At 38.2% G+C, this 12,830-nt stretch overlaps 1 protein-coding gene across 1 annotated transcript; it reads right to left on the reverse strand.

Moving 5' to 3' along the window:
• Window positions 1-812: 812 nt before the first annotated feature.
• Window positions 813-5,436, reverse strand: LOC122669298 (cytochrome c oxidase assembly protein COX19-like). Its single transcript, XM_043866043.1, has 4 exons — window positions 5,184-5,436; window positions 4,427-4,515; window positions 4,159-4,256; window positions 813-1,024 (listed from the first exon to the last, which is right to left on the reverse strand). The coding sequence occupies exons 1-4, from the start codon at window positions 5,191-5,193 to the stop codon at window positions 880-882; spliced, it is 342 nt and encodes a 113-aa protein (XP_043721978.1). The 5' UTR covers window positions 5,194-5,436; the 3' UTR covers window positions 813-879.
• Between the last annotated feature and the right edge of the window lie 7,394 nt (window positions 5,437-12,830).

Here is a 12,830-nt window from a genome sequence, read left to right on the forward strand (position 1 = left end):
TTCTGCTAGTTACAAATAAAATCCGAGTCATTCATCCTTTTCATTGTAGTCAAAATAAATAAAAAAAATCTGCTAGATGTAAAAATAAGAATCTAAAGGCCATGAACAAAAAGTTGAGCTATTTCTTTGTTTCTATTTTTTTGGTTTTAGAAAAATTTGAAAGAATTTTAATCTTCTTTTTTTTCACTAGTTTATGACTAATTAGCACTAACAAACACTAAAACAAGCACAATGCTATTTGACAAATTTGGGCCACCAGAACCAAATAATCCTTACTAGAATGGCTGGAGTAAATTCTTACCCTCAATACTACAAAGTAGGGCCAAGCAAGAAGGTGAGTAAGCAGGTAAATGGTAACCCCATTCCCCAGCTAGACCTACCTATACTAAATTTCTGTTACAATGATATAAATGCAAAAGATAGTTTTAGCCTCTTCTATCGAGAAAGTTGAAGGGATGATCAAGGGACTTTTCAACATTTAGCTTGAGAAACAAGGACATAACCATAATATTGACCTAGGAGGTATGATTGTTGAAACCCTAAGATATCTTCAATGAGGAACCAATGCTTTTACTAGATATCAAGGTGCTTCAAATGAGGCTACCCAACCTGGCAAGTCGGGCAACACATTGGTCCCTGAGATTGGGATTCAAGCCAGCGTTTGTTTTAAGATTGCTCGATGTGGAGAATATTATGGAATCTATTGAAGGCCAAAATGCTAACACTCAATTTCATGGATTTTCCTCAATCCAGCTGCCAAAAAAAAAAACACTATGCTGAATCTAATGAGAGCATTTTTTTTTTTTATCATTCTCTTTCTATATATTATTAAAAGGCAAAAATCCAGAACTCAGGTCCCGTAGACTGATTCCTTCGGCCTCAAGTAGTAACTACACTTTTACCCTGAACACCAGGCAAGGCACTGTCCCTAGCACCAACTTTTTCATTCCTCTGTTCAGAAGCTTCCTCATCAGCGTCTTTGCCGAATCCAAGCTCAGACATATCTTGCTTTGCCATTAAGTTCCTGGTGATCTCAAAAGAGTTTCCCAACCAAGTTCCACAAATTGAGAGAATTATAGAGGAGAGGAACAATATACCAAAAGAGCAAATAGGAGACTACAATTAGATTACCTAAATATCTTTAATCCTATGAAAGTTTTTCAATTGGAAAAATGTTCTCATCTTCATACAGAGATATAGAGCATATTCATGCAGATGTCAGACTGGAAAAGTAAAATTTCAGGCCATACAACTAGTTGCCTATTGTTCATCTCCAATAATGAATATAAGATTAGACTTGATGATGATGATAAAACCCAAATGTCCAAATAGACGATAGAAACACGATAACCCAGCTTTTCCTAGTTCTTTAATAGTATTGGATACCAGCCAAGATTTGTTGGACACTCCCCCTCATTAATTTTGCGGGTCTCTAAATGTATTGTGTCGGTCGCTTGTATAGATACAGCTAGTCACTTGAATGGACACTGCTGTGCCTCTTTTGCCTATTAGCTACCTCAATAGGACCTACTTAGGCGTTTGCTTTCTATCTTAAAGAACAAAAAAGTACTCTTCCATAATCTAAGCATCAAACAGTCCCTCTGCATTTCTGGATTTTTTTTCTTGGGAGGGGGGGTGTTTGAAGGGAAGGGGAGAAAGGGGGTTGCCATGTCTGACACAGTGTCCCTGTCTAATGCTGGAAACTTGTGTCAGTGTTAGGAGACGAGTCTGGTCAAGTAACCTGAAAGTGAGAAAAGACATGGATGAAAGCTTTGGTCTAACAAGAAATATGACACAAAATAGAGATCAATGGCAAAACAGGATTCATGTACCAGAGCCATTTCAGCATAAGGCTTAGTTTTGAGTTGAGTTGAGTTGAGTTGAGGTCGAGGAACTGAAGTCTAAAGACAGCCATAAACAGGACGCACTACCCTTTTCGGCTGTGGCGACTGTTCTGCTTAAAATTAAATTAGTGACACGTGAAGACTACGAAATTATATTTTGTGCTCTCTTTTCTTCTTGCCCCCTTCGCCCTTTTTTCCTGGTCATCCTCGTCCACTCCACTTGTATTGAACTAAGATCGATGCAGGTGCATTTTGGAATCTTGAATGGATGGTCCAGATTTGTCCCTACATATGAAGTTTATTATTGAAACCAGGGGTATATTTGTCTAGTTGCTTTGTTTATAAGTTGGGGTCAAATATGTATTTAGGAGGGTTAAATCGATGGTTAGCTGTTAAGGTCTTTCAGAAGGTCTCATGGGGTTTAATAGTTGTCCTCTTTGCATTTAAAAAGTTGGGGCCAAAATGTGCCATGCATCGGCTTCAAGTTAGGAATCTACTAAATTAGTCAACCTAGAGCCCTTATCATGTTGGTGAAGTTAGTGTATCTATCTGTTAAAGAGTACCAAGTTGAGTCTATTTCTATTTTGGGCCTTTATATATGTAACCAACACCCCCCAACCCCACTACGAGATTGAGTATTGTTAGTGGATAAGTTTGCTCTATTGCAACCTGGTGATTGCGGGTTCGAATCAAGGAAAGAGCCTCTCCGCGAAGTAGGGTTAGGGTGTGGACATCTGCCCCTCTCCAGATCCTGCAGTAGCAGGAGCCTCGTGCATTGGGATGCCCTTTTATATATGTAACCAACAGTAACACCACCCACCCCTTTCCGGACTAGCCAATTTTCAGGTTGGTAGAACTCACTCTCTCTCTCCCCTTCCTTCCCTCCATTTCACTTTATTGATGTCCTACTTTCTTGCCCCTGTTGTCCCATCGATTCCTTAAAATTCTATTGATTTAATTTCTAATATTAAAATTCTATTGATTTAATTTCTAATATTATCAAAATTTCATATATCAATTTCTGTCATCTTACATAACCAGATCTAATCATCATATCTGGAATGTTTCCTCCATTGTTTGTAACCATTAGATGCAAGGCCAGATCTGTTGCCCATCTTTGTCAATAAAATCACAGCCCGAGATCTCTTTGGGTCCATTACCCACAGGCTGATCTAATTGACCTGCATCAAAGACATTCTCCATTGAGGCTTTCTCCACTTGTTAGGCCTTTTGAAACTGTCAAAAGCGATCATACTCAGTTTTGTACTACCAAAAATTGTGACTAGAAGCAAGAGAGTTATCACCATCTACCCAGATGTGAGGATCCCAGGGTGATAGGGGTGTGGGAATAAAAAACCTAAATAATAGCAAAAGAGGGAGTGAAACACATTGGAATTAAAAACATAAGATACAATTTCAATTTACATGTAGGGATGAGAGGTGGGCATAGGATTGAGAAGAAATTGGTTAAGTCAGAAAAAGCTCACCAAATCAAGCATAAAATTCTCAAGATATTTAAAACAAAAGCATTATATACGCATCAGACCATGCCGAACTGATTTCTCTAATCCTAAATGGTGCAATTAAGTTGGCACTGGTTGCTTTAAGATAAAATTTTGATCAATTGAAGAGAAACTCAATGAACGGTGAAATGAAGTTCGAGAACCCCAAATCAAAGATGAGAGAGGGGACAAACTTAGATGTAAAAATTTATGCTATAGTTATATAGAAAAGAAACACAATGACCTCCAAGGCAGCCAGTGGTTCTCCATTATTTCCTGTTTGTATATACACAGTAGAAGAAAATGAATGAAGAGGACTTTGTTTTGGGCTCCTATTTGGAGGGGAATAAAGGGGAAAAGGTAAGGGCAACAAAAAAGGGGATTTTCTTCATTCAGTTTCTGTTGAATTTTTCAATTCATAAAGTATAAACAACATCAGATATTATATATTTTAATTTCTTAGCTCTCAGTCATAAAATAGCTATTGAATATTTTTTTGGTAATTGAAAAAAAAAAATTAGTTAATAGCACTGAACTCAGTCCTGACCATCCTCTCCATCCAAGGCAGAAAACTCTCCAGCACTAAACTTAAACTGGAAGACTATATTCCTTGCAGAAACAGATTTAAGACCTTGTTGATCAACATGCTATTTAAAAGATGAAGATTCTATTTATAATTAAAAATATAAAAGTACCATAATAAAAAAGGATTCCACATTTTGTGCTCATATATTGGAGCAGAAACATAACTTTATAAAAACGAACATAACCATACTTCAACAATTTCTATGGAAAATGCATAACTTACTGACCTTTCCATTCGACATTCCAGGTACTTTTTTGAAAAGTGTCTACATCTTTCGGATTGATAGCCAGAGGATTTGAGACAAGTAACATACTCTTTCTTCTCCTGAAACATTATCAGTTCAAAATTAAGTCATCTTGAAAAGAGTTGAGACATCAAGCAAATTTAACAATAAGTATTTGACTCAAGCCGAATCACTTCCATTAATTACTTGCTTCAGTGAGTGGTAAAGCACTAGGAAATTGATGGTTTAGTCAGAACATTACGTGACATACCAAGTCACATTCATGCATATGATCCAAAGGAAAAATGCCTTTTTCTGGGGGTACTGGTCTTAATCCCCTGTTCCCACCAAATGCACCACCTGCAAAAAATGTGAGTCTTATACCAGCGATCAAAATAGCAGAAAAGTAGTATAGCACATCACAAAATGTATTTGAGAGCAGGGGCTTGGCACACCATCACCTGCAGGTAGAACAGTTTGCCCACCAATAACTGCCACATGGCAGTTTAAATGGGGCTGAAATATTGGGTAATGATGGACCCTAAGGTCCTCTGCTAACATTTCAAATTTCAGCCAACCCAACTCAAGTCTAGCAAGTGGCAAAACAAGGTATTGAAGAAATCAGGGACTACTAAGGAACTGCTGCAGGGTGCATGGACATGGAAGGGAGTGTTTGGCTACATATAAAAGGATAAATTGAATTCGTCTGAAATTTGACACTTATCCAATCCACATCATTTCCTAAACAGCCAACCGGCAGAATTGCCACAACACTCTTCCATGTGGCCAAATAATTACAGGGCATGCTGAACCACATCCAGGTGAGGATGTGCTGGAATGGTTTCCCAATATTTTTCTCATATTATCACCTGTACATTCATGAGGGTGGTTAGGAAAATCAGTTCACGCGTCAAACCAAGATGATAAGCATAAAATGAAAACAAGGTAACTGGGGCCAAATTCAACATTAACATAAATCCCCAGATCTTTTCCCCTTAAAATCATTGCCAGAGAATGAAGGAACTTACCTGCACTCATTTCTCTGTTTCTCTATCCTTGCCACAATATGATTGTCTTTTATTGGAATGTTTTTATGAAAACTAGCAACTCCTGGCAGGGATGTTCAGGTCTTGTTTTTCTTCAATAGACAAGTAGGTCTGAATGCCCCAACAAGTTGAAAATATTTAAGTTGATGACCAATGAAGCAACTGTAGAAGAGGAAGGTTATTGCAGTCAGCAGGGTATGGATGGGTGTTTTTTGGAGAAAAAAAATTCTGCAAGAAATTTAAGTGAATATGGGAGAATGAGGTTGGAAGAGAGGTCATAGCAGCAATGTTCGGTGGCTAAATAATAATCAGTAATCTCGAAATCTAATTAGCTAACGTCCCACATTTCAATTCAAATGTCAAGATGCGCAGTTTCTTCTATTTTCGTCCAGAATTCATCTTCTTTATCCCCTGTTTTCAGCATTAGTGCATTTCCCATCATCCTCAAGTCAACTCCTTTCTGCCTAAATAGTTCTTTAAAGGCCTCTCCAAATTCCTGAAACAGAGTCTTAACAGGCCACTTTACGTTCTTCAACTGTATTTCATGATAGAACACCAATCAAACCATTCAAATAGTCCTCCTCACGGTTCAGCCAGTCTTGGTATACTTGGGGATCAAATTTCCTGTTGTATTATTTCAACCCAAGCTACACTTGTTGGGAGTCATCATTAAATCTATTAGTACTACCAGTAGTAAAAAGGCTACAAAGGGCATATTCCACTGGGGATTAGGGAATTGGAGCTCTTTGTGGTCGTCTCATCACTCTAGGGGTAGGGTTGGTGGCGAAGTGAGCTGGTAGTCTCTCACCCTCCCTCCATTCATTATTAGTTTCAGGCTCTGGTGTGTGTGTGTGAGAGAGAGAGAGTATCCACATGCAGCCGTAGGGCACTTACCTCTTCAGATATCGCCTACATGTTGTGGGACATTTGTTGTATGATCTCAAACAGGTGTGCAAGAGATTCAGGTGGTTGTTCAAGAGTCCTAGAACCACAACTAGCCATGGCTCTGATACCAAAATCATGGGGTTCTAATCACCTAGTAGCAGGGATAAGAATCCCACAGGAAGAACCAGAATCACAAGGTTAGGACGAGCCAGTTTTAGAGAGAAAATTCAACACTTACAATCAGCTGGATAGTGGGTTCGGTGCTGGGCTGAAACTTGACAATGACTGAACTCAAGAAAATATACAACAACAACAACAGCAACAAACTCAACCTTACCCCAACTTAATGGGGTCGGCTACATGGATTCAAACAAAACAAAGTAGGGAAAACAGAGTTCGAACCTAAAAGGGGAAGAAAGTATGGAAAAGAGGGATGGGGAAAGAGGTGAGAAATGAAAAATAGCAAAAGACTAATGAAAGATAGGATACAAATAGAAAGATGAAAGAAAGTAAGAGGAAAGAGGCACATCCCGGCACGTCAGGGGATTCTCAGCTACATGGGGTCTGCGATATGGATCCTTGCCCTCCAATAGGCTCTGTCCGAGGTCATACTTGGTACAAGACCTAAACTATGCATGTCCTTCCTTACCACTTCTCCTATGGTCATTTTAGATCTGCCCCTAGCTCTTTTAGCTCCTTCAATAGGAATCATATCACTCCTCCTTACTGGGGCATCCCTACCCAGGCCTCCATTGACTATGACCATACCACCTTAAATGACTCTCTCGGAGCTTGTCACTAATCGGGGCAACTCCCAAGTCCGTTCTTATATGTTCATTTCATACTTTATCCTTCCTTGTTTTTCCACACATCCATCTTAACATTCGCATCTCTGCTACACGAAGCTTATCAATATGACACTTCCTAATTGCCCAACATTCGGCCCCATACATCATGGCTGGTCGAACAACAATCCTATAGAACTTTCCTTTGAGCTTTAAGAAAATGCGTTGGTCACACAATACTCTGGACGCACCTCTCCACTTCATCCATCCCACTTTGTGAAACATCATCCTCTATGGCACCTTCTTTATTTATGATTGACCCCAGATATCTAAAATAGTCACTCTGCGGTATCTCTATTTCCTCAATTCGCAGTTTCGCACCCTATCAATCAAAGTGTGACTAAAATTACACATCATATACTCTGTCTTCGTTCTTCTAATCTTAAAGCCTCTTGTTTCCAAAGTTGACCTCCAAAGCTCTAACTTAGAGTTTATCCCTTCTTTAGTCTCATCCACCAAAATGATATCATCAGCAAAGAGCATACACCATGGAACCTCATCTTGAATGATCTTGGTTACATCGTCTATGATAAGCACAAAATGGTAAGGATTTAGGGCTATAAGCCTGAACCCTGATGTAATCCAATCGTCAAACCTCCCACAGATCTCACACTAGTCACCACACTCTCATACATATCCTTAATGACATCCACATATTTACCTGACACCCCCCTCTTCACTAGAACTTGTTGGATTAGATCTCTAGGGATTCAAGAAAATATTAGAACTAGAATTGAAATAACAGACCAACTCCGAACAATAGAACAATAGAAACTTGATGAAAAAACAGTAATAACTCTAAGGCCTCTTCGGATGGACAGATTAAACCTCTTTGAAATCCTACGATCCCTTTTCCCCAATTCTTTTTTTGACAACAGTCTCAAAGTTTAAACCATTTGATCAAACTAAAAAAAGGCATGTCCCTTGAAGTAAACCAGCTTCACAGATTTCACTAAAGAAATTCCTACCAAAGCCAAAACTTGTGAAAACAGAATTGGAAAAAAAAATCCCATTGCACCAAGAAAATAGAACTGGAATTCAAATATCTGCTTCAGAATAGGGAGAAGGGAAAACGACTATTCTCATTTATAGAATACTCTACGAGAGATAGAGACAGATGATTAAGGCTCTAACACAAAGCAGCAATTGACTGAGACATAGGCAAATAACATGGTCCATGTTCATGATTTTTTTTTTCTTCTATCAAATGGATTCTTTGCCTAAAAAAATTTGAAACCCACTTTGCAGAGACAATTCTAGCCAACCTATGGCCATTACTTGCATCAGCTAATGTTCATGTTCATGATTTTTTCTCTCTCAATGATTCTTTGCCTAAAAAAATTCAAAACCACTTTGCTGAAGACAATTCTAGCCAAACCACACCCATTACTTGCATCAGCTAATGTTCATGCGCTTCTTACTTTCTGGAAACATTAGATCAGTTTTGAAGCGGAATGGTACGACTTCTTAAGATGCATTCATGTACTGAGAGAGAGAGAGAGAGACTAGTATGACCACCCATGTCTCTATCAGGCTAATTTTCTCCATTCTTTTCTTCCTTGTGGATGATTTGAAATGCTATTCTAGATTCCAAAGCACAATAGTTCAAAAAACTGAAGTTAATTGAGTTTTAACACACAGTTTAAGAAGCAAGAATCAAAATATGCCAACCAATGAAAGGATAATTCAAGAGGAAATCCTTATTTACTAACAAAAAACAGGATGGGGAACATTTAAGTTTTTAAATTGACTTTAGAAGACGGTAATTTTGAAACCCCAATATAAGCCTGAATTGAACATGTACCGCGAACCAAAGCAAGTGACCCAAATTAAATATATTAAGCTCCACCCAATCCTGGCCTTACAAATCATAAACAAAGAAGGGAGCAAAGAAGGATTTATTTGGGGAAACTGAAAATTGAACTACTAATAAGCATTTTCTCTTTTTTTATCCCTAGCGGTCATGTGGAACTTCACATTGGTCCACATCAGGCAAAAAGTTATCTTTAGCCTTTAGGGAAGTAATGGAATGAAAGTAATAAAAGAAATACTGTAATTGGAGAGAATTTCCGACTCCATCAAGTGATGAAAATCCTACAGTGAGAAAAGCTCACTATAAATCTTTTCAAGTGCATCTTTGTGATCGATAGCATGATTTCTCTTGCTTTTGTCGGGTCCTCTGACGGCCTTAAAGTCGATCAAAAGTTGGTTCACGCTATAGTCGTAACATTATCTTTACTTATGCTAAATACTAATTCCTAAATATTGGACTGCAATTTCATAATCAAACAGTAACTTACACCACCACTATCGATTTTTCAACAGAGAAGCTGATATTCGGACTGGTCTGTAGCAAAACTGATTGGTTTCAGAAAGGCAAAACGAGTGGATAGCCTAGAAGTGCACCCATACTAATTATGGGTAAATATGAAGAGAAACACTAAAGCAATCAAATCTAATTTAAAAACAAAAATAGAGTTCAGAGAGAAAGAGAGACTATGATGGTAGAGAGTTTGCTCGAGGAGTGTGAAAAAAAGAACGAGATGTGAGAGAGAAACGTACTTTAGCAACTGGTTGAAGAATCGGCTCTGTTTCCCTTTATTCTTCGATGCGAATAGATAACCGTTAGTGTTGCAGAATCGCCACTTCTCTTTGGTGTTTATCCTAGCAGGCGCAAGAGAGAAGACCTACGAGAGATTAGAATTAGGAAATGATGGTTTGGATGGGGTATTACGGTATTACCTCAAGTAGGAGTTTTTTTTTGGGTTTTTTCACGTACCCCTGAGGTTTTACGTAATTATGGAAAAATCCCTAAATTTTCAAAAATACCATGTACCCCCCTGAGGTTCTTAACAGTTAACATATTCTCCCATTCCGTTATTCTAAGTCTAACAGTGTTAAAATCAAGTGATAAACTGACAAAAATGCCCTTATGAGAAAGAAAAAAAAGACAAAAATCCTGCAACTCATCTTCCCAAGTCGATTTGAGAAAGATGAATTGCAATATCGAAGAAGGGAACACCATTGATCTTCACCATTGTAGTTGAAGATCTAAAAAATATGCCTAAACGTGTGAAATAGGAACCAAAACGAATACAAATTGAGTTAAAATCAAATTAGTGAAAATTCTGCAAAAAACCGAATGGATTTTGGTTTTCAGTTGTAATTTCTAAGATTTTGTATCAATTATTATAAAATACAATGTAAGGCTCTTTAGGCACATGCGATTAGGATTTTGGGATATGATTTGAGTTGCTTGCGCAGGGAGTCTCTGAGAAACAGCTAGGGTGAGAAGCCTACAACCTGAGATGGGTTCTTCTTCTCTTTTCTTCTTCTTTTTCTCCATTCTACCGCCAACCATATTCTGAGTTTGAATTTTGATCATCAATAGCTATAGTTGCTGGGTGCGTTTGATCTCAGATTTAGAGTGTCAGACTACTCTTTCATTCCATATCAGATTCCTGATCATCAGGTAAGATCAAATCAAAGTTTTGATTTCTGATTTATCTAACTAGCGGCTGCTCTGTTTTATTATCTATTTCAACACCTAGTGATTTGTTATTAAACCTGATCCATTAACCTGATTCCACCCAAACTTTTGGGAATCAAAGCCCTACCCTGGACTTATACTCGACCAGATTTGGTGGCTGTCTAATCTGTTATTTTTCTGCTATTTAATCATCGCTCATACCTGCAAATTCTTGATTCCAGAAAAAATAATTCCTGATTACTTCTAATCTAACCATTAGATTAGGATAATTATTGGGGATTGTTGAAGACTATCGAGATAGGGGAGCCAATCTCGACAGTCTTCAATAGGGATCATTAAAGCTACCCTGGGAGAGAATTCGATCCACATTTGGGGAAGATCTGACCAGTGGATTGAATTTCTGTTTGATTGAAGTCTGAAAGTTCTCCTTCAAAACCGGAATTCTCTAAGTACTCTCGAACTACCTAACCATTATCTCATCTTCTGAAGGAGCTAACACACTCATTGTTCCCTACAAGATACATGCAACTCATCTTCCCCAAATCGATTTGGGGAAGATGAGTTGCCAGGTTTTATTTTTCTTTCTTGTAAGGACATTTTTGTCGGTTCTTCCCTCTATTTTAATACTATTAGGCTTAAACTAACGGAATAGAAGAATATGTTAACTGTTAAGAACCTCAGGGGTACACAGTATTTTCAAAAACTGAGGGAGTTTTCCATAATTATATCAAACCTCAGAGGTATACGTGAAAAAAACCCTCTTTTTTTTTCACCTTATATGGGATTGGATACCCTTTCTAGCGATCGGAAGCACTCCAGTGTCTGGGCGCAGAAACCACACAATCAGGTAGCATTATTTACCTATTATACATATTATTTAGATAAATATAGGGAAATTTACGCATATCACCCTGAGGTTTGACAAAAGGATATTTTCACCCCCAGGTTTGAAAAATTCTGTGTACCTTCCTGAGGTTTGCAAACTGTAACAGACAGGTCCATTCCGTCAGTTCATGATTAACACTGTTAAAAAATAGATTTGAACCGACTGAATTGCCCTTCTAAGAAGAGTCGAAAAAAAAAAAAAAAAAAAAAAAAAAACCTGCAACTCATCTTCCCCAAATCGTTTAGGGTTTGAAAAAAGGGGAAGATAAGTTGGGGAGAAGAGAAGCAATTCTCACCACCATTAATGCTTCTCAGGAAGAAAGCGTGACCTAGCTTGACCTAGCTTTCTTCTTTTTCACGGATACCTTCGCAGAAACTTGAGAGTATATCATCGTCCGCTTCAACATCTCTGTATCAAGAACCAAAGCCAAAGTATCTCTTACTTCTATTCTCTTTCTTCTCTCGCTTCTTCTTTAAAGACAGAGAAATGGAGCTTAGCAACCTAACGCAGGAGATCTTCTCGAGACTGGAGCAGAACTGTAGCAGAAATGGCTATCGCATTGTGAAAACAAGAAAACTAGAATTCTTAGCATTGACGGTGGTGGAACAAAAGGCCTTGTTGCCGGAGCAGCCTTAATCCATCTAGAAGACCAGATCCAATCCAAAACCGAAGATCCTCAATCTCGAATCATCGATTTCTTCGACGTTCTCGCTGGAACGGGAATCGGCGCCATTTTCGCTGCAATGCTGACGGCAGACGCCAGTAATGGTGGCCCATTGTTCACCGTCAGAGATTGGATTAAAACATGGTTAACTTAGGTTGCAGGATTGATCATGTTGGAACCTGCAACGCTAATTATTTTGTTTCTTTCTACTTTTTCTATATCTCTGTACATGTTTCAATCTGCAGATGATGTTCCTATTTTATTTTGTTAAGTGTTGATAAAATTGGTGAAACATTTCTACACGGGAAGAAGGGTATTTGGATTAAAATACCTATTGAACTTGCAAATCTAGTTGAAGCTGCTGTTAAGGTAACTAATTCAGAAGCTTATCTGGAAAATTGCATTTTATTTATAAAAATTTCTTCGATTTCCTGGGTCAATTCATGTTTCCCTGACTCTGATTAATGGATTTGCAGGAGGAAAGCATGACCTAGCTTTCTTCTATTCTCTTTCTCAAATGCGCCGGGGGGTGGGGTTGAAGCTTTTGTTTCTTAGCAATTCACCATTCGAAGGTACGGTTTCTTCTATTCATGTTTCTTAGCAATTCACCACAAACCGTACCTTCGAATAGTGACCTGCTTATCATTAATTAGCAACAATTGACATAGCTTTCTTCTATTCTCGGTTATGGTAAATTGCTGCTTATCATTAATTAGTAGCAATTGAACGAACAACAAATCTGATTAATGGATTTCCTGCGTCAATCAAAGTATCTCTTTCTCAGGAAGAAAGCGCTTGACCTAGTTTTCTTTTCTTTCTTCTCTCACTTCTCTTTGGGGAAGATGAGTTGCAGTTTTTA

The sequence above is a fragment of the Telopea speciosissima genome, chromosome 7, assembly GCF_018873765.1.
Source record: "Telopea speciosissima isolate NSW1024214 ecotype Mountain lineage chromosome 7, Tspe_v1, whole genome shotgun sequence".
In the NCBI taxonomy this organism is placed as follows: Eukaryota; Viridiplantae; Streptophyta; class Magnoliopsida; order Proteales; family Proteaceae; genus Telopea; species Telopea speciosissima.

Coding starts and splice junctions, on each gene's coding strand:
- LOC122669298 (XM_043866043.1), bottom strand. Junction 4,257..4,426: donor ATATGCATGAATGTGACTTG/GTATGTCACGTA, acceptor ATAATGTTTCAG/GAGAAGAAAGAGTATGTTAC. Junction 1,025..4,158: donor CTGGAATGTCGAATGGAAAG/GTCAGTAAGTTA, acceptor TGAGATCACCAG/GAACTTAATGGCAAAGCAAG.